Source organism: Pezoporus flaviventris, unplaced genomic scaffold (genome assembly GCF_033815535.1).
Source record: "Pezoporus flaviventris isolate CSIRO_AGI_PZ_B2104156 unplaced genomic scaffold, CSIRO_AGI_Pfla_v1 ptg000123l, whole genome shotgun sequence".
Taxonomy (NCBI): domain Eukaryota; kingdom Metazoa; phylum Chordata; class Aves; order Psittaciformes; family Psittacidae; genus Pezoporus; species Pezoporus flaviventris.
This window is the reverse complement of record NW_026892671.1, coordinates 1,327,874-1,349,677: the sequence shown is the minus strand read 5'-3', so window position 1 is coordinate 1,349,677 and position 21,804 is coordinate 1,327,874. Positions and strand designations below refer to the sequence as shown.

The window sequence follows — 21,804 nt, the reverse complement described above, 5'->3', positions numbered from 1 at the left end:
GTTTTGTCCTCTGATAACAGGTCTGCCAGCATCCTGGGGCAGATGACTGTAGAACAGCAGATGTCAGTGAAGGCAAAATGGGAGAGGAAGAAGTATATGGGGGTATGGAGGCTGGGAGACACCCGAACCAAGATGATAATGCCAAAGTTCCCCTCCAAAGCGACAATGTAAATCAGGAGAAACAAGACAAAAGGAGGGGTCTGCGCACATGGTCTGTCTGTAATTCCCAAGAAGACAAATTTAGTCTGCGTGTGATTTCCTTCCATGACCAGGTGTTACCTACCAAGGCAAAAGGAAGGAAAACATCAAAATCATTGCAAACAGAAATTCACTTTTGGACCATACTTAACTACAATCGATCACCAGTTTAACAGCCATGCTTTGGCATTTTGGTGTTTTGTATTGTATTTTGTAAACCCAAATTATATGATTTTGTTCTTCATTTGAGGTACTTAGAAAAAAACAGAGAGTGCGATGAAGCAAAAAATGCCATTTTTGTTCTTCTATGCTGAGAAACATAAACTATGGATTTATTCAAGCACCTGATTTTTCAGGTTTGAGTGAAGAATCAGATCTTTATTCACTTTCAGATTGGAGGCAGTTTGTGTCAGAAGACAGCTTAGAGGAAACTCATAGGAGCTCAAGTAAACCTTGAGCAAGAGAAAGTCACATTCCCATTGAAATTGTAGCTTACACATTAATGACCTCCAGATATTTTCCCTTGGCTTTTAATTCTAATGCCAGTCTCAAAATCGCATATATCGAAGTGTTATCTATAATTCAAAAAGGATAAAATTCACATCGCTAAAGTCATGATTTCTACCTTTCTGAGTTCCAGCATGCTGAAGCACCCTCAACCTATGGGCATTATGTTGCTTGCCTTAGAAAAGAGTTGGTGTTATAAGAGGCTGAATCCAAAGGCTGATTTGTTAGTGACCATATTCTGTTGACAACCTGAAATGCTGCATTTCTTTATGACAAAATAAGATTCATCCTCATTTAACTCTTGAGTAATTCAGTTCATCTTGCTTTAGCTGCCTATGTAAAAGAAAACAACCTGCATAAGCCAATGCTCCCTCTTATTATAAAGAAAACCCGCATTGGTAAGGCTGTTTTCCAATGCAGCTTTCCCAAAGGCAACCCGAGGACATGCAGAAGCAAGCCCACTGCCTCAATGCAGGTGAGACTCTGCTTTGTGTTGGTGTTACATCCTGTGACTTCCTTCTGCCACCGAGTAATGGGAGCCACAGGTTAGTCCCCAACGCAGCAGAGAACGCCTACGTGCCGGCATCAGCTCTGTTAAGCACCTGATGTGAAGAGAGGTGAGCTCCTACCAGACTCCAAGAGCCCAGCTTGTGGTGCTGGGGCTGTAAATACAGTTGCATGTGCTCTGCTGGGAGGAAGCCTCCAGGGCTGCTCATGATTTACCAGAGGAAAACAAAACAAAGGGTGTGAAATCACCTCTGAAAGGCATTGTGGTGCTTGGGCATCTGAGAGACATGGCGTGGATGAGCCAAACCGGAGCACAGCTACACAGCAGCAGCAGTGATGAGCAGCTCATAGGATGCTTCTGACATACTTATGGACTATGCCAAACTTTCTGTCTGTCATTGGCAACAGAATGAAAATGGTTTAGAGCCATTTCTGATCTTGCACAGGATCCCCAAATGGGACAGGAAGCACAAGTGACTCCTTCTCTGGAGCTTCTGATGTTCCTCCTTGGACACTGGCGAGCCCAGTTTTCCATCCCCAGTGGGCTTATCCACTTGTAGAGCCTGGATGGCCAACAGCTGAGCTGATGCTTTGGGGCTTCCACTCTATTGAAGGATGAGAAATGGGTATTTGAGGCAAGGATGAATTGTCACAGGGTGAACTAATAGGCCTTTATCCCCCTGAGCAGCCACAGCTGGGGCTCCGTCCCCACCCTCCACCCATTTGCCCACCATCTCTATTTTAACTCAGCCCAGGGAAGTTGGGTTATGTTTGAGGTTTTGTTTTCATTTTAGCAGGAGTTGTGCACATCTATGGAATCCTTTGATGGTGACCAAAGCTTGCTCATGTATCTTCCTAGCAATTGCTGGACCTCACCCTGTTCAGGGGATTGACTTGGCTTGATCTGACATTCTTTGGCTTAGTCCTGGACCTGTGTCTTCCGTATCATCACCAACCTGCCTGATGATTGGAGTCTTGGCTGAACTTGGCCCAGGTCTCTGTTCCTGTCCTACTTCTCTTGCTCAGGTACTGTGGGATGCTCACTGTGCACCACAGTGTTCCTTTTTGGCTCTACTTAAAGAGATTAAAGAAAGACACTCCTGTGGCATTCCTCATGCTCCTGCAGAGCAGAACCCAGCACACTGCTCTCAACAGCTCGGCCAGGGCTCACTGCTCTGGCATTCCCTCTCTCTCTAGATTATGTACTTAAATGGGCAAATTTGGAGCTATTCTTCTGTGTTAGGGAAGTTGAGTAATCAAGTTCATGTATTATTCTCTTGTCCTTGGTGCTTTCTCCTTTACCAAGTGTGATGTGAGACTTTTATGGAGAGGACCACTTTTATGTATGTGGTGTGGGAAGTTTGTGTCCACCCCCGGGAATCTCTGCATTTTGTAGATCATTTCTCTGCAAAGATTGAAGCAGAATCATGCAATGATTGTCTCGGTGTAAAATGTATTTCCAAAACCTCCAGCCTGTTTCTTGTGTTTCTGGAATTCAGAGTTCTGCCTCCCCTGTACATTAGACTTAGGTTCCTATTGCCAGTTCACTGAGTTGGATCCACCACACACAAGACTATGGCAAACCAGAGCTCTCTTAGGAGCATGGCATCAAGTGTCGGTAAACCTTTGAGCATTTCAGTTGTCTCTGCTTTGGAAAATTTGTTAAACCGAACAGGAAATAAGGACACCAGAGTGGGGTAATTCATCAGGCAGTGGTGAGCCCTACACATCACGCTTCTCATCTAGACTCCCTTTCCCACAAAAGCTTGAACCAGATGATCTTTTGAGGTCCAGCTTGGGCTTTCTGTGCCTCTATGATTTTATGTGTACAGTGTAAGCAAAGACATCCAACTAACTAGAAGGAGGAAAAGAAGTTATGGTGAAGGTTTTCAAGGAAGCTCTTTGATATTAAAAGTCTCTGACACCTTAAGTTCTTCAGCATTTAATTGCATTTCTGCTGTCTCCATCAGTGGACACAGGTAGAAACCACTTTTCCCTGAGACCTCAGACAACATCTCCTCTCTTGCTGTGGTTTGGCAGAGCAAACAAAAGAGACTGTTCACCATCCATACACTTATCAAATACAAGTTAATTCCCACTCAACAGGTAAAGGAAAGCTGTTATCCCCCATCTGTGTGTTTTGGCTTTTCTCAGACCCAGACAGTTCTCAGTTACCAGGAATTCTGTGCTCGAGATTGCCTTTCATCTATGGAAACAAGCCGCAGGTTTCATTTGTCAGTAAAATACACCATTTGTGTTCCGTGGTGTACTTTATCATGAGCTGGGCATGGACATGGGATGTGGGTACTTATCTCCAGCTGGAATTCCATTTATCTCACCATTTAAGTATAGGGCACTTAAGATGAATTGAAGGACTCCCTGATGTGCCCAGAATGTCCTTAACACTGGGTGGTCTCAGAACAGTTCACTCTTTATTATATATTATATTAACATTAATGAAACATAGTAATTAATTATATTGACATTAGTTACAATGTATTAATTAAATCTACAATTTCTTCCTTTATAGAATCATAAAATAATTAGGGTTGGAAAGGACCTTAAGATCATCTAGTTCCAACCTCCCTGCCGTGGGCAGGGACACCTTACACTAAATCAGATCACCCAAGACCTCATCTCTTGTGAAGCTGCAGCCTGGGGAGGGATTCCTCTTCATATTCAAAGGTGCAGCTTGAGACCTTGATTCCCACCAGCTTCTTCTCTTTGAAAGGCACAAACAAATGCAATGAATCTTTTGTAACCTTTTCTCTGACTCTTTTTCAGCAAGCAAATGTAAAACTACACTTCCTCTTCCCTCCCACCCCAGCAGCTTTAATAAAGAGCTCACAGGTAAGAGTGAGGAATTTTATTAGAGCTGAAGGACAAGGTCAAAAATCTTGCAAAAAAAAAAAAAAAGATATTATCAGTGACAAAAGTTATAACCAAGTAAAGCTGATTGGTATTTCCTGTGAGAAGAGGCCTGGAATAATTGAGGGTAAATTCTTCCTAGAGGAGGATAACAGCAAAATGTAATGAAGTTTGAGGTTGCTGTTCCTCTTGGGTTCCTTCCAATGCAGATGTGATTTGGGGGAGTCTCTTTCTCATCCAATACTGTCATTGGCTTTTGTGCAGGGACAGTGTAAGAACCTACATAAAGTCATGAGGATTAGTGGGAAATCCCATTGTTTCAGTGCCCCATAAGCTTTCTCACTTGACATGAAATCTTCATGTCCTGGATAATACAACTCTTCTGTGTTGCCAGTGGTTGAAGAACCTTCTCCTGCACTTGATCAGAGCCTCCTTCACCTCCTTATTCCTCAGGCTGTAGATAAATGGGTTAAGCATGGGGTTGACCACAGCATAGAGGATGGAAGCCACCTTATCCAGGCTCCTGTGGCTAGATGGAGGTTGTAGGTACATGAAGAATGCTGACCCATATAACAAGGCAACAGCCATCAAATGGGAGGTGCAGGTATGGAAGGCTCTGGCCCTGCTCTGTGCTGAGCACACCCTCAGCACAGTATCACAGTATCACAGTATCACAGTATGTTAGAGATTGGAAGGGACCTCGAAAGATCATCTAGTCCAATCCCCCTGCCGGAGCAGGAACACCTAGATAATGTTACACAGGAATGCGTCCAGGCGGGTTTTGAATGTCTCCAGGGAAGGAGACTCCACAACCTCCCTGGGCAGCCTGTTCCAGTGTTCCGTCACCCTCACTGAGAAGAAGTTTCTTCTCAAGTTTAAGTGGAACCTCTTGTGTTCCAGTTTGTACCCATTACCCCTTGTCCTATCATTGTTTGCCACCGAGTAGAGCCTGGCTCCGTCCTCGTGACACTCCCCCTTTATATATTTATAGACACTGATAAGGTCACCCCTCAGTCTCCTCTTCTCCAAACTATAGAGACCCAGCTCCCTCAGTCTTTCCTCATAAGGGAGATGTTCCACTCCCTTAATCATCTTTGTTGCCCTGCGCTGGACTCTCTCCAGCAGCTCCCTGTCCTTCTTGAACTGAGGGGCCCAGAACTGGACACAATACTCCAGATGGGGTCTCACCAGGGCAGAGTAGAGGGGAAGGAGGACCTCTCTCGACCTACTAACCACCGCCCTTCTAATACACCCCAGGATGCCATTGGCCTTCTTAGCCACAAGGGCACAGTGTTGGCTCATGGTCATCCTGTTGTCCACTAGTACCCCCAGGTCCCTCTCCCCTACACTGCTCTCTAACAGGTCGTTCCCCAACCTATACTGGAACCTGGGGTTGTTCCTGCCCAGATGCAGGACTCTACACTTTCCCTTGTTATATTTCATCAAGTTACTCCCTGCCCAACTCTCCAGCCTATCCAGGTCTCGCTGGATGGCAGCACAGCCTTCTGGCGTATCAGCCACTCCTCCCAGCTTAGTGTCATCAGCAAACTTGCTGATAGTACACTCAATTCCCTCATCTAAATCATTGATGAATATATTAAATAATACCGGTCCCAGTACTGACCCTTGAGGCACTCCACTAGTTACAGGCCTCCAACTAGACTCAGCCCCATAGACTACAACTCTCTGGCTTCTCTCCTTCAGCCAGTTCGCAGTCCACCTCACTACCTGATCATCCAGTCCACACTTCCTCATTTTAGCCGCGAGGATGCTGTGGGAGACTGTGTCAAATGCTTTGCTGAGGTCAAGGTAGACCACATCCACCGCTCTGCCATCATCCATCCACCGTGTTATTTCCTCATAAAAGGCTAAGAGATTGGTCAAACATGATTTCCCCCTGGTGAAGCCATGTTGACTGCCCCTCATAACCTTCTTATCCTTGATATGCCTGAAGATGGTACCAAGGATAAGGTGTTCCATCACTTTCCCAGGGATGGAGGTGAGGCTGACCGGTCTGTAGTTACCCGGGTCCTCCTTCTTGCCCTTTTTGAAGACTGGAGTGACATTTGCTTTCCTCCAGTCCTCAGGCACCTCTCCCGTTTCCCAAGACTTGGTAAGGATGATGGAGAGTGGTCTAGCAATGACTTCCGCCAGTTCCCTCAGCACCCGCGGGTGCATCCCATCTGGACCCATGGATTTATGGATGTCCAGATTGCTCAACTGGTCTCTAACCCATTCCTCATCGACTAAGGCAAACCGCTCCGTCGACCTGACTTCATCTAAGGTCTCAGGGGTACAGGGCTCTTCAGGACTGCCCGCAGCAGAGTAGACAGAGACAAAGAAGGCATTCAGTAACTCTGCCATCTCTTTATCTTCTGTCACCAGGGCACCCATCCCGTTCATCAGTGGGCCTACATTGCCTCTGGTGTTAGTTTTGTCTGCCATGTATTTAAAAAAGCTCTTTTTGCTGTCCTTGACCCTTCTTGCCAGGTTTAATTCTAAGGATGCCTTAGTCCTCCTAGCTGCCTTCCTACATCCTCTAGCAGCAGCCTTATATTCCTCCCAAGTGGCCAGCCCCTCCTTCCATGACCTGTAAACTCTCCTCTTCCACTTGAGCATACCCAGCAATTCCCTGTTTAGCCACGCAGGTCTCTTGGCCCTCTTCCTTGACTTCCTACGTGTCGGGATGCTCCGATCTTGAGCACGGAAAAAGCAGTCCTTGAATGTCAACCAACTATCTTGGGCCCCTTTACCTTCAAGCAGCCTTGCCCATGGGATTTCCCCTAGCAATTGCTTGAAAAGGCCAAAGTTTGCCCTGCTAAAGTCCAGGGTTGCAATTCTACTTGCTATTCTACTAGTCCTGCCACACAAGATCCTGAACTCCACCATCTCGTGGTCGCTGCAACCAAGGCAGCCCTCAACCCTTACTGCTTCGACCAGATCCTCCTTGTTAGTGAGGATGAGATCCAGCAGCGCTCCTCTCCTGGTCGGCTCATCCACCATTTGCAGGAGGAAGTTATCATCCATACACTGGAGGAACCTCCTGGACTGTGGCTGGGTTGCCGAGTGGTCCTTCCAGCAAACATCAGGGAAGTTAAAATCCCCCACGACGACCACGGCCTGTGACTGTGAGGCCGCTCTCAGCTGCCTGTAGAAGGCCTCGTCAACTTCCTCACCCTGATGCGGTGGTCTGTAACAGACACCTACAACAGTATCCCCCCTGCCAGCCTGCCCCTTAATTCTCACCCACAGACTCTCAACTTGCTCATCATCTGTCCCTGGACAGAACTCGGTGCACTGTAGTTCCTCCCGCACATAAAGTGCAACCCCACCACCCCGCCTGGCTGGCCTGTCTTTCCTGAAAAGGACATAGCCTTCCATGACTATATTCCAGTCATGTGAGCTGTCCCACCACGTCTCTGTAATTGCCACCAGATCATAATCTCCTGACTTAACACAGGTTTCCAACTCCTCCTGCTTATTTCCCATGCTGCGCGCATTGGTGTACAGGCATTTCAGGGAGCGAGCTGAGCACACCGATTTCACCCTAGGATTGTAGGAGGCCTCCCAGTCTTCATTAATTCTGGAGCGCTGCCCCACTGGGGCAAGCCCAGCTACAAGCCCATCCCCCTTCGAATCTAGTTTAAAGCTCTCCAAATGAGCCCTGCTAATTCGTGCCCCAGCATCCTTTTCCCTCTGTGAGACAAACCTTTCTCACTTGTCATTGTCCAGACTGGTGCCCTATAAAACCAGCCGTTATCAAAGAACCCAAAGCCCTGCCTGTAGCACCAGTCTTGAAGCCAATTGTTCATGAACTGAATCTTCCCATTCCTTCCCACATCATCAGTGGAAGATGGAAGGAGTGAGGAGAAGATCACTTGAGCCCCAGACTCTTTCACCATCCGCCCCAAGGCCCTGTAGTCTTTCTTCATCCCCCTCAGACTGCGGGAAGCAGCTTCCTCCCCACCTGTCTGGAAGACCAGCAGCGGGTAATAGTCTGTCGGGTGCACCAGGTTGGGGAGCGCCCTGGTGATATCCCTGATCCGGGCTCCAGGCAGACTACACACTTCCCTATGATGAGGGTCAACTCTGCATATCGGGCCCTCTGTTCCTCTCAGAAGGGAATCCCCTACTACAATGACCCTTCTTTCTTTCTTAACAGAGGCAGTCTTGAGGTGCAAAGTCGACTCCCTTTTCCTATGTGGCCTTGTGGGCTGGCCTTGCCCCACATTCTCACCTACCTCTCCTTCAAGATCCAGGGCCTCGAACCTATTACGGAGGGACACCTGGGGAAGCAGGGCAGGAAGGGGGGAGGGTTTCCCACGACGTCGAACTGGAACTCGCTTCCAACCCTCGCCGTCTTTTTGGTCCCCTACCTCTGCGCAACAGCTACAGGGCAGGGGCTGCCTCGGGCCATCCCCCTCTGTGTGAGAAGGCAGGGGGTCCTTCCCCTTTTGGGGGGTATCTCCCTGGAACCGTTTCGACTGGCCCGCCAGGGAGTTACTCCACCAGTCGATCTCCCTTTCACACTCCCTGATGGTCCTCAGCGTCTCAACCTCCTCCTTAAGTCTTGCCACCAGGCTAAGCAGATCTTCTACCTGCTCACACCTCATGCAGGTGGAATGCTGTCCTCCCTCCTCCGGCAGCAGCAGGCTCTGGCACTCCCTGCACCCAGAGACCTGAACAGCCACGGTCTGGGACGGGGTCTCTGTCTGAGTTGCTGTACTCACCTTACTGCAAGCTCTCTTTCTGGAGGCAACCATATTGGCGCGCAGTCTGGGACACCAGCAACACGACCTGCTTGTTCCTCCCTGTGCCCGGTGGACAGCGACGTGTCGCTGCCCTCTCAAAGGCTTTTTCAAGGCAAGCAGCAGGGGAGTGGTCGCCGTCACCGTGGGAACGCCCCCCGCCACGTCAGCCTCTCTCTCGCAAGGGCTGCTGGGGCTTCGGGGATCGGGAGATGTCGGGAATCGCGATGTCTCTGCGCTATCCCCTCTGATTTTCCTAATCTCCGTTGACCCTCGCGTCGCTGAAGCGTGCCGGCTGTGGCTCTAGCTAGGCTAGCTCCGATCAGCTGACTGAATGCTAGTAGCGAGTTTAGGCCGCTTTTAAATCTCCCGCCGTCACCGTGGAAACGCCCCCCGCCACGTCAGCCTCTCTCTCGCAAGGGCTGCTGGGGCTTCGGGGATCGGGAGATGTCGGGAATCGCGATGTCTCTGCGCTATCCCCTCTGATTTTCCTAATCTCCGTTGACCCTCGCGTCGCTGAAGCGTGCCGGCTGTGGCTCTAGCTAGGCTAGCTCCGATCAGCTGACTGAATGCACGTTGCGGATGATAGAGATGTAGGAGAGCAAAATGATAACGCTCGTACCCACTACGTTGATGGTGACGAAGGCAAAGATGACCATCTCACTGCTGTGTGTGTCAGAGCACACGAGCTTTAGCACAGGAACAACGTCACAGAAGAAGTGGTCAATGCGGTTGGGACCACAGAAGGAACCTCCAAACGTGCACCATGTGCAGATGATGGCACTGAGGAAGGCAAATGCGTAGGATGATGCTACCAGCTGCCAGCAGACGCGTCTGGAGATGATGGTCACGTAAAGCAGGGGCTGGCAGATAGCAACGTGCCGATCGTAGGCCATCGTGGCCAGCAGGTGACACTCAATAACAGCAAAGTGTGTAAAGCTTTGAGACTGCATCATGCAGCCGTTAAAAGAAATGGTTTTGTCCTCTGATAACAGGTCTGCCAGCATCCTGGGGGAGATGACTGTGGAATAGCAGATGTCAGTGAAGGCAAAATGGGAGAGGAAGAAGTACATGGGGGTCTGGAGGCTGGAAGACACCCGAACCAAGATGATAATGCCGAAGTTCCCCACCAAAATGACAATGTAATTCAGCAGAAACAACACGAACAGAGGGATCTGAGCACCCGGGCTGTCTGTAATTCCTGAAAGGATGAATTTAATCTGGGTTTGATTTCCTCCCATGATCTGGTGTTACCTGCTGAGGCAAAAGGAAGAGAAACATTTTTTTAAAAACGGAGATTCATTTTTGGACCATGTTTAACTACAGTCAATCACCACTGTAAGTGCCACATTTTGGTTGAATTCATATACTGTACTATATTTTTAACCCAAAATCGTACGGTTTTTGGTTTTCAGTTAGTGTATTTATAAGAGAACAGGAAGCACACTGAAGTAACAAATGGCATTTTTGGTTTTCTATGCTCTAACACTTAAAACGATGGATTTATTTAGGCACTTTTGGACCATATTTTAATCCAAACAATGACCAGTTTAACTGCCACATTACTGTATATACTACTATATTAACTAACCCAAATTATATATATTTTATGTTATTCAACTGAGGTATCTTGAAAAGAACATGGACTGCATTCAAGGCACAAATGCTATTTTCAGTGCTAGGACTCTTAAAACTATGAATTTATTCAAGCACATGTGTTTTCAGATTAAAGAAAAGAATCAGATCTTTCTTCACTTTCACTTTTCAGTATTCAGAGTTAATTTGGTCAGAAGACACCTGAAAACCTCATAGTAGCGCATGTGATCCAGGGGGAAAGAAAGTCCCAGTCCTAGTGAAATCCATCTTACACATGAATAAACTGCACACATTTTCCCTTGGCTTTTGGTTATCATTCCAGTCACCAAATCACATTTATTAAACTATTTGAGATTATTCGTAACAGATAAAATTCACATGATTTATACCTTTCTGAGCTCCAGCACACTGAAGCATCCTAAACCTATGAGCATTAAGCTGCTTGCATTGAAAAGGAGTTGATGTTACAATGTACTTATTTGTTAGTGACTATATTCTGCTGACAATCTGCAATGTTGCATTTCTTTATAACAAAATAAGATTCATCCTCATTTAACTCTTGAATAAATTGGTGCATGTTTCTTTTGCTGCATATGTGAAAGAAAACAACCTGCATTCACCATTGCTCCCTCTAATTATAAAGAAAAAACACACTGGTAAGGTTGATTTCTGATGTAGCTTTCCCAAAGAGGACATGAGGACATGAAGAAGAAATACCACTGCTTCAATGAAGGTGAGGCTCTGCTTTGTGTTGGCATTACCTCCTGTGACTTCCTTCTGCCACCGAGTGATGGGAGCCACGGGTTAATCCCCAAAGCAGCAGAGAACATCTGTGTGCCAGCATCAGCTCTGTTAAGCACCTGATGTGAGGAGAGGTGAGCTCCTGCCAGACTCCAAGAGCCCAGCTTGTGGTGCTGGGGCTGTAAATACAGTTGCATGTGCTCTCCTGGGAGGAAGCCTCCAGGGCTGCTCATGCTTTACCAGAGGAAAACAAAGAAAAGGAAAAGCAAAGGGTGTGAAATCACATCTGAAAGGCATTGTGGTGCTTGGGCATCTGAGACATGATGTGGATGAGTCATTCCTGAGCGCAGCTACACAGCAGCAGTGATCAGCAGCTCATAGGATGCTTCTGACATACCTGTGGACCATACAAAGTTTTCAGTTTGACCTTGTCAACAGAATGAGAATGGGTTTAGAGACATTTCAGATCTTGCAGAGGGTCCCTAAATGCAACGTGAAGTACAAGTGACTCCATCTATGGAGCTGCTGCTGCCCCTCTGCACACTTGAGTGCCCAATTTTCCATCCTCTGTGGGATTATCCACATGTAGTGCCTGAATGTCCAACACCTGAGCTGGTGCTTTAGGGCTTCCACTGTATTCAAGGGTGAGAAATGGGCATTTGAGGCAGTGATGAATTGTCCCAGGGTGAGCTAATAGGCCTTTATCCCCCTGAGCAGACTCAGCTGGGGCTCCACTCCCACCCTCGGCCCATTTGCCCCCATCTCTGTTTAAGCTCAGCCCAAGGTGGTTGGACTATATTTGAGTTTTTGTTTCCATTTTAGCAGGAGTTGTGCACATCTATGGAATACTTTGAGGGTGATCTGAGGTTTCTTATGGACTTTCCTAGCAATTGCTGGACCTAAACCTGACCAGGGGATTGACTTGACCTGTGTTGGCTTGGTTTTGGACCTGCCTCATAGTCCCTAACTTGCTTGATGCTCTGGAATCTTGGCTGAACTTGGCCTAGGTCTCTGTTCCTGCTCTGTTTCTCTTGCTCAGGTACCGTGGGATGGTCCCTGCACACAGTGGTGTTCTCCTTTGGTTCAATTTTGATAGATTGAAGAGACAAACCCCTATGGCACTCCCCATGTTCCTGCAGAGTAGAACACATTACCCTCTGTCCCCAACAGCCCAGCCGCTGCTCACTGCTCTGGCAGTCCCTCTCCATCCAGACCATATCCCTGCATGGGCACAAGAGGAGATAGTCTATTCAGTGAGGGAATTAGAGTGATCAATTGAACTTTACACTCGAGTGTTATTCTCCAGTCATTAGTATCACCTCCATTTTCCAAATATAATTGTAGAATAATGTTTTTGAGTAGGTGAGTAACACTGTGGTTTGGTAATGGGTTCCCAGTCTTAGTAAAAGCTCATAAAGCTGTCCAGCTTGAGGGTTTCTGTAGTTACAAGGTGCTGAGATGTCATCACTAAGAGATGCTCTTTGTCAATAACCTCACAGCAATTTCTGATTTCAGTGCATTCTGGCTCCCAGAAGACAGCCCATCTCAGGGGTTGAGGCAGTAATAGCTCCAGATGCCTGACTTGTGAAGTCCCTTAGGCAACTTTCCAATTATATTTAAAGGGGGGAGAAAACAAGACTGGTATGGGGTGATGTGCCCAATGGGACTGCTTATGTCAACCATCTAAGCTGGAAAGCAATAAATAGTGAAGACAGGAGCCTCTGGGAGACACAGCCATACATGGACAGGCAACACCATGTAGAACTAAACAGGGAAGGAATGGAGACTTGGAGGATTTCATGGAATGGTGAAGCACAGCATCATAGAATCACAAATTTTCTTCTCTGAAGCTCTGGTATATAAAGCAAGCTGGGAGGTGGAAAAATACTATCAAGACAGAGATGTTTCTGTGTAATAGTCATGCAAATGGGCAAGGAAGATCTGCTTAGAGGCAATGCCGAAGGAATGTAGCAGTGATTGTCACAGGAGCTTAAATTGCCTTTTCTCTTTGCAAACATCTCCTTGCTTAGTGGTAATGGTTATACAGGGACAAATATAAACATGTACATAAGAAATGCCTAATATCTTATGTATTTACCCCCTCTCCTGACACAATCCTTTTTGGGGATGTATTTTATCCTATTTAAGAGATCAGCATAGACAATTTCAATAGGATATGCTCTATTTGTCTGCATTGTGGCCTTTCTAGTTCCCCTAAGCAATGATAAGGTGTAGGTTCTGTCTTTGAATGATTTCCTTGGAGAAAGGAATAAGAGGTAGGCACATACCAGTAGTCAATAGCAGTGACTCCCTGCATGGGCAGGTGGTTGTGGACCACCTAAGCATCCTGCCAAGGTGCCTGGCTGTGTTTCATTAGAGAATGTCTTCATTATCTACAGAGTACAGGATTAAACCCCACTAATAGTTCAGCAAGGGATTAAGCCATCATAACCAAGCCACAGAAACCACCCTGCTGCCTGGGAACTGGGAGCCTCTTGGACACTGATGGCCTGGGAAAACTGGACTACGGTGACAGAGTTTGTTTTCAAGGGGTTCACAGATTGCCTCGACTTCCAGGTTACACTCTTTGTGCTTTTCCTGCTCATTTATGTCACCACCGTGATAGGAAACCTTGGCATCGTTGCTGCAGTCTGGCTCGATTCCCAGCTTCAGAGCCCCATGTCCTTCTTCCTCAGCCACTTGTCCTTCTTGGACCTGTGCTACTCCTCCGTGGTGACACCCAAAATGCTGCTGAACCTCTTGTCTGAAAGGAAGACTATTTCTTTTGCTGGCTGCTTCCTGCAGCTCTATTTTTATGCTGCTTTTGCAATCACAGAGTGCTACCTCCTGGCTGGGATGGCGTATGACAGCTATGTTGCCATCTGCAACCCCTTGCGTTACCCCATCCTCATGTCCAAGAAGGTCTGTGTTTCCCTCTTAGCTGGGTCCTATGCAGTTGGGCTTTTTAATTCAGCCGTCTTCACAGGCTTTGCATTGAGGGTGTCTTTCTGTGGCCCCAATGTCATTGACCACTTCTTCTGCGATGGGCCACCACTCTCAAAGTTGGCTTGCTCTGATACTTCCCTCAACCAAGTGTTGCTGTTTGCTTTTGGGGACTTCAGTGAGGTCACCACAATATCAGTCATCCTCATCTCCTATGGCCACATCCTCTTCGCCGTCATGAGGACAGGCTCTGTGCTGGGCAAAGCTTTTGGTACCTGTGCATCCCACCTACTGGCTGTCACCATCTTCTATGGGACCCTTATCTTCATGTACCTACGGCCCAGCTCCAGCTACAACGTGGGCAGGGACAAAATAGTTTCTGTCTTTTACACCACGGTGACCCCAATGTTGAACCCTTTCATCTACAGTCTGAGGAACAAGGAGACAAAGAGTGCTCTGAAGAGAACAGTGGGGAGAACGATTATTTCCCTGCCAAAGTCGCCATTTGGATGGGAGTGGGGTTGGTGTTTTTGAGTCTTTTTGAGGTTGGAGAGAAGCTGTGATAATACTTCTGTATATTATTGTCCATTTTGTAGACCAGCTTTATCGATGTGGGAGTAATTTGCTATACATTTGCCTCTTGATAGTGTATTTCATAACAGGAGAAACACATACTCACTGAAGAGCCACCAAAGGTTGATTTATGATGAAACATGCTAAAGTGTCCAACTTGTTCCTGAATATTTGAAGGCAAGAATGTGTTGGGTTTTCCTATGTACCTGCCATTGCTTAAGCAACCCCAAATCGCTTCTTTCTTGAAGGGAAATATGATGACAAGGCTCGGTCCTGTTAAAATAACCCATTTATGAGATTTCTGCTGAGGACTTGGACTATTTTCTCAGCTGTCTTTTCAAGAGCCCACTTGTGGTCTCTTACAGCTGGGACATCATTCACCAGTATGGTGGACACTCTACCAAGTGCTGTACCTCTTCCAGCCATGCGATGTGATCTATGGACTTAAGGTGAATTTCAGTGCTTCCAGGTAATCCCCGTGACAGATGGGAGCATGCAGGAGAACACACAGAGCAGACCAAGGAGGCTTGGAGGAGAGAGGAGGAAGAAAAGTTCCCTAAAGCTGCAGGAAACAGGGAAGCTGGAGAGGAGCTTCTCGGAATTTTCTTCCCTGATCAACGACCCATCAAAGAATGTTCAAAGGTATTTGAAGATTTCCCTGCTGCGCTTTAATCCTTCAAAGTGCTTTTTATAGTGAAGAAATACTTCAAATGACTTTGTTAATATGCAGAGCAAAGGATTGTACAGTGATGGTTCCTAAATGTGCTGTTGAGTGGAATTGTTTAGTACATATATTCAAACTTAATGTACATTAAAGCCATGCTGCATTAGTTGCAATAAAACACATTTTTACTGTTATTCTCTTTTTTTTTTTTTCTCTAAGCATGTAGTTCTCTGTATCCACAAGAGCATTAGTTGTGGGATTTAACTGGCCAAAAGTGAAGTTTAATAAGTAGATATTATATCTGATCTCAGTCTCCCTCCTTAGAAGGAACTCAAATGGCTCAAGTGAATGATGGTGCATAAAGATATAATAAAGATATATAAAGGTATCAGCTGCATATAGAATGTATATCATGATTCTGATATATTTAACTTCAGGACATCTGAATTTCAGGTGGATAAGGCCCACCCAGCCTATGGGTCATGGTACTTCCTTAGGTTAGATTTCAGTTCTACGTAACTTCAATGTATTTTTTATTTGAAACTCCCCCTTTCCATTACCACCATCATTATAAGAGGAAAATTATTAGGCTCAAAACATCCTTAGACACAACAGAGCTGATACAAGATGAGGAATTTAGTGATAAACACTTTGAAGGTTTATACCTAATAACCTAAAGACTGTCTATCTGCTTTCTACAAGTTGTTTTTCCTCCTTGTCATGCTGTTGTAAGAAGCAAAATAAGTTTATTCCAGCAATAACTGGAATATGTGTTTTTATTCACCTTTTCAGGGAAGGGGAGGGTGTTTTGAGCTGTACCTGAAGGATTGGTGATACAGTGGGAACAAACAGGAATCACTGGTGAAAGTGTTGGCACAGAAACTCCTCAAATATAAACCTTGCTGTTAAAATATTGCCATTTGTAGAAGCTAAACCCAACCAGGGGTCAACACAGCTGTCTGCATTGCTCTTCTCCATCCATATTTGGGTTTGTTGGTGCAGGTTGTTGCTGGTTGTGCTGGTGACATTGATGGTTTCCTCCAGAAGCTCATGGGTTCCAGTGAGTCCTGCAGCATTTCTCAGCCATTCCTTTGGCCAACTGAATGGCACCACTGGAGTTCACAGACTTGAAGATAACCTGGGACACCTATAGCTCATGTGTTGGTCTGTATGTCACGCTGATGGGGAGCAAGGTGAGCCCAAACCCATCTCATTTGTCCATCTCTCAGCCAGTCCTCTAGGCTCTCAGTGATACAAATCAGTAGCTCAGTGACAGTCTCCCCAGGAAAGTGGTGGATTCCCTAACATTGGACAGTAGCCTTTCAGGCTCATTTAGTGATTGAAGGTTTGGGTCAGCCTTCATCTTCTATAATACCACCTGTCTTCTCCAGGCATCCATTCAGAGGTAATTACCTAAGCTGCTTGCAGCAAGTGTTTAAGATAATTGACATAGACTGCCCTTTGGCTGCACCTTCTCACCTGCCCCTTGATTCTTCAAAAGGACTTGTGAAGAACACTTTGTGCTTGTTTGGATCTCTGCTTTTCCTGTCCCTGGAGGCTGCTGAATGTTGTAACAGGTTAGAAATCTTTGTGACAACAATTAGAAGAGATTTTCCATCAGCCTGTGTGCACAGCTAAGCCTTTATTAGCAGTTTAGGCTGTTGTGACTCATGGGTTCTCATTCAGGGGCCAGCAATATATAACCAAGGTTCACATGTCTTAGAGCCCTGAATTGTAGCCAAAACTGTGACAAATACTTGTTCCCCAAGTGTTTGTGTCTGTTGCCTGCAAAGACCTGCAGGGAGAGATATAAAAGTAACACATTGGTGCAAGTGAAGAACTTCACCTGGTGATGAAAATAGGCTGGAAGGTCTTGGAGGTTCAGGAGAGACATTCTTGTGTGGAAGCTAGGAGGATGCCTTCAAGAGAGAATCCCCTTGATTTGCTGTGCAGATATCCAGTGTCATCTAATGTGGAAGAGAATTTACAGCTGTAAGAGGTGACCCCCTTCCACAGGTATGTGAGACCATACAATGAAAGGTCCATGTTAGCCCTGCTCTGGTAGAAATCACTGCAGCAACTGGGGAGGCTGCTCAGAATTGTGCCAGGTAAAGATTTGCTCCTCTGTGTTGGTTTTAAAGAGATGAAATATTCCTGCTGGGATGTACTTATAGAATCCCAGCCTGCTTTGGGTTGGAAGGGAGTTTAAAGCTCATCCAGCTCCAACCCCTGCCACGGGCAGGGACACCTTCCACTAGAACAGCTTCCTCCAATCCCCTGTGTCCAACCTGACCTTGAACACTGCCAGGGATGGGGCAGCCACAGCTTCTCTGGGCACCCTGTGCCAGTGCCTCAGCACCTTCCCAGGGAAGAGCTTCTGCCTAAGAGCTCATCTCAGTCTCCCCTCTGGCAGGTTCAAGCCATTCTCCTTGGCCTGTCCCTACAGGCCCCTGTCCAAAGCCCTTCTCCATCTTTCTTTTCGCCCATTTAGCCACTGCTGCTTATCATGGTGCTTATGGTATGTTTAAGGAACCTTGCAAAATAGGAGATGAGCAAACTCACAAGGACAGATGAACCTAACCACTGGCCCTGAAACAGTGATACTCACTTTAAAATGTAAAGAATATTTCTACAAAGAAATATTCTGTTGATGGAGAATGGATCTTCGCTGAGTCTTCCGGTCCTGACACTCATCTGGTGGGGTAAGATTTTAATTCTCATCTTTAATCCTGTAAAGATTTAGTTGTTTTATTCTGAACCTTCATGTTATCAGGGACAGAAACCTGTAATTCACACTTTTTTTTCATGAGGGTGAGCAGCTTAACTTAGTGCCTAACTTAGACAACCGGAGTTGAGTGAGTTTGGCTTAGCAGAGCTCAATGGTCTCATCATGGTGTTGATTCCTCCTAATCGTATATTCTCTTAATAGTACTAAGGGAATAACATCTTCAGACCCAAATTTTGCTCATGGTCTCCTGGCATCACCTCCCCAAGGTTTCCAAGACTGTAATATTAAACTCTTCATGTCCTGAATGAGTTTTAGGGTCATGCAGCACCCCTTCCCTTCTCCTTCCTTAATTCCCAGCAAGTTAAAGGCTCTTTTTCCTTCATCTCAATGACTTTTCCAAAACCACCCAAGGAAAGCTACAGTGCTTTTAGTCTTATATGAGTTATAGCCAGAAGCTGCTTCCAAAATCAGTGCTGTCTTCAGAGAAACTTGATCACAGGAGATCAAGGGCAGAGCTGATGGCTTGGTCTGTGTCACATCAATCCCTCTCTGCTGCTGTAGCCATTGGTCTCATCACCTCATTTTGTAGGTACCAAATGGGATTGAGTGATACAAATGAATCTGCTCAGAGGTGTTTGGGGAAGCTGGGATGCTCTCACTTCAGAAGGGGCCTCCTCTTTCCTTGGGCTGTGTAAGAGGGCAAGCTTGGAGCAGATGGCCAGAGCAGTCCATTCCACTGTAGCTCCCTGGAAATGGATAGTGGGGATGCCATTGGTGCACAGGGTGCTAATTGTCAAGTTATCCCATTCCAGTTCAAATAAAGGCATGGTTTCCACTGTCCTGTATTTTCAAGACTTTTTTCCTTCCTTGCCAGATACAAAAGCCCTGAATGGCAGAGCAGAATCACACCTCAGTAGCAGAGTTCATCCTCAAGGGTCTCAGTGACCAAGCAGAGACGAAGGCAGCCCTTTTTGTGCTGTTGCTGCTCATCTACACCATCACCCTTCTGGACAATGCAGGGATAATTGTAGCCATCCGAGGTCACCCACAGCTCCACACATCCATGTAGTTCTTCCTGGGCAGCCTCTCCATTGTTGACATCTGCTTCTCCTCCGTGGTAGCCCCCAGGACTTTGGTCAACTTTCTATTGGGGAAGAAGACCATTTCCTTTGCTGGCTGTATGGGTCAAGCTTTCTTCTACATCGTCTTTGTGACAACTGAGTGTTTCGTGCTGGCTGTCATGGCCTATGACCGGTACATGGCCTTCTGCAACCCCCTGCTCTACTCCTCTGTTATGACTCGGAGGTTATGTGTGGGACTGGTGGTTGGGTGCTATATTGGGGGTGTCCTGAACTCCATCATTCAGATGACCTTCATCATCAGGCTGCCCTTCTGCAGCTCCAATGTCATCAACCACTTCTTCTGTGATGTTCCTCCTCTCCTGGCTCTGTCCTGTGCCAGCACGTACATCAATGAGATGATCCTCTTCTCCTTGGCTGGTGTCATTGAGCTCAGCACCATCTCTGCCATTCTGGTCTCCTACCTCTTCATCTTCTTTGCCATCCTGTGGGTCCGTAATGCTGAGAGCAGGAAAAAAGCCTTTTCCACCTGCATGTCCCACCTGATTGTGGTGACCATGTTGTATGGAACAACCATCTTCATGTATTTACGCCCTAGCTCTAGTTACTCCCTGAACACTGACAAAGTGGTCTCTGTTTTCTACACAGTGGTGATCCCCATGCTCAATCCCCTCATCTAGAGCTTGAGGAACAAAGAGATGAAGGATGCTCTGTGGAGAACTGCAGAAAGAATCACAGTGAGGTTTTGAAAACCCTGATCCAGGGATGTGGGTAACATGAGGCTTTGTTCCAGAGGCTGTGGAGCCTCCACCCATGGACATGTTCAGAAGCTGCCTGAATGAGGCCAGGAGCAACCTGATGTGACCATGACTAGTCACTGATGTGACTATGACCAGCAGGACATAGTTATTGTGCAGAAAGGACATCTAGGAGGTCTCTGTTCCTATGACTTGCAAATTATACACATAAACACGTATGTATGTGTGTATATATATCAAAACACAATATTAAATGCATCCTAACCTATATATTTATATATAACACAATATATTCTTGTGTTAAATGTCAACACCAACACACACGATACTGATTTTTCTTGCCTCAGTTTAGTTGGGGTCTCAGTGATTAATGGGCTGGGTAGGGGAGGCAGCTCCTATGAAAAGCTTTTCCCAGGAAGGATGGAAATCCAAGATCTAAATGGATGAGCTGATGTTTTAATGCAGTTGTGGAGCAATGGGATATCGTGCATGAGTCAAGTGAGTGAAATGCAAATTCTTCATCGGGTTTGTGTTTGGAACCAGGCTGCTGAGTTAAATCACAGTCAAATTGGGCTTTGCCGCCTCTTTTCAGGCAGCTGTAGAACTTCACCCTTTCAGTTTTCCTCAAGTTCCGCCTTTCTCAACGCCTTTAAGACAAGCTCTAAGGAGTTTTCTAATTTATACCCACAGTAGTTTGTTAAAAACAAAGGCAAGAATGTTATCAGTAGAGCTTGCTGCAGGAGAGTTGCGCTTTGGTTTGAGGCAATGGGGATTAAAGAAACCCAAAGCAAACATGGAAACACACCAACACCCTGAAACAACAGGGAAATCAAAGGTAATGAAGAAACCCAACCCAAAGTCCTTATTTCCTATTCAAGAAGTCGTTCCTGGCACAAATTGGAGCCCGCCCCCCCCAAAAAACCTGGTTGCTATAAAATCGCAATGCCACCAGGGAAAACAGTCACCACAGGGTTTCCCCACACACCCAAAACTTCCCTATTTCTTTAGCAGCTCATCACTCAAAGGTGAGAGATGTCCCTGATCCAACTGTGTTAACAAGCTCCTCTGGGAATGGATTTGGAGCTGATGGGTTTTTAGGAAGGAGAAGGCTTGGCTGAGTCCTGGATGGAGATTTTCCACCTGTGGTCACTTGAGCTGAGGCATCTCCAGTGGGAAAAACACTCTTTAATCCAGGGGAAAATAACCCAAACAGGGATGTGACCCTGGCCAGCACTAAGATCTTTATTCTTTTTTTAAACTTTTTTCTTTATTTATACTTTATTCTTTATCCTTTACATTTTATTTCTTATTATATATATATTTATTATATATATTATATATATATTCTTATTCTTTACTCTTATTCTTTGTTCTTACTGTTTACTAAAGTTACCAGCCTGACGCTGACTCTTACTATTGCCAGCAGGACATGACAGTATCCACATATGCCTGCTCTTTAGATGCCCATTTCGCCTTCAAAGCTGTATTCATCTACTTCTGAACAAAATCCATTCCTTTTCCTCTGTGATTTTTGTTACTTCTTGATACCATTACTCTCTGTGGTCACCTCCAAGAGGTGCAAAATGGTCACAGGTGTCCCTCTAGGTATCAGAAGGCCAAAGATTTGAAATAACTGTCTAGAAACTCATGGATCAGGATTTCTTATACAACACCACCATCTATTGGACGTTGCTGGGAATATCCACTCCTTTTTATTTTAGATAAAATCTTTTTTCTTACGTGCTGGGAGTGCTTTTTTCTTACGTGCTTGTCTTACAAGCCAAGTGGCTTGTTCTTGCCCAGGAAACTGAGAAATTATAGATAAATAAACTAAGGCCATCATGTTGCCTCTACAGTTGGCTGATCCTATGTAGACAGTTTATTTCCTGACCCT

The 21,804-nt window shown here is 46.0% G+C and overlaps 2 protein-coding genes and 1 pseudogene across 2 annotated transcripts; 2 read left to right on the top strand and 1 right to left on the bottom strand.

Annotated features, from left to right (window-relative positions):
- Positions 1–4,437: 4,437 nt before the first annotated feature.
- Positions 4,438–10,069, bottom strand: LOC133282462 (olfactory receptor 8U3-like). Its single transcript, XM_061478459.1, has 2 exons — positions 9,413–10,069; positions 4,438–4,740 (listed from the first exon to the last, which is right to left on the bottom strand). Exons 1-2 carry the CDS (start codon positions 10,067–10,069, stop codon positions 4,438–4,440), a joined length of 960 nt encoding a protein of 319 aa, XP_061334443.1.
- A 3,601-nt stretch (positions 10,070–13,670) lies between these two features.
- Positions 13,671–14,642, top strand: LOC133282461 (olfactory receptor 5AP2-like). Its single transcript, XM_061478457.1, has one exon. It carries the CDS (start codon positions 13,671–13,673, stop codon positions 14,640–14,642), a length of 972 nt encoding a protein of 323 aa, XP_061334441.1.
- A 4,320-nt stretch (positions 14,643–18,962) lies between these two features.
- On the top strand, positions 18,963–19,832 carry LOC133282460 (olfactory receptor 5J3-like; annotated as a pseudogene).
- The last annotated feature ends 1,972 nt before the right edge of the window (positions 19,833–21,804 follow it).

Excerpts from the sequence above, each read along its gene's own strand:
- LOC133282462 (XM_061478459.1), bottom strand. The coding sequence starts at position 10,069 with ATGGGAGGAAATCAAACCCAGATTAAATTCATCCTTTCAGGAATTACA. Across the intron at positions 4,741-9,412 it reads TGCTCTCCTACATCTCTATC|TGTGATACTGTGCTGAGGGT; the intron begins ATCCGCAACGTG and ends ATACTGTGATAC.
- LOC133282461 (XM_061478457.1), top strand. The coding sequence starts at position 13,671 with ATGGCCTGGGAAAACTGGACTACGGTGACAGAGTTTGTTTTCAAGGGG.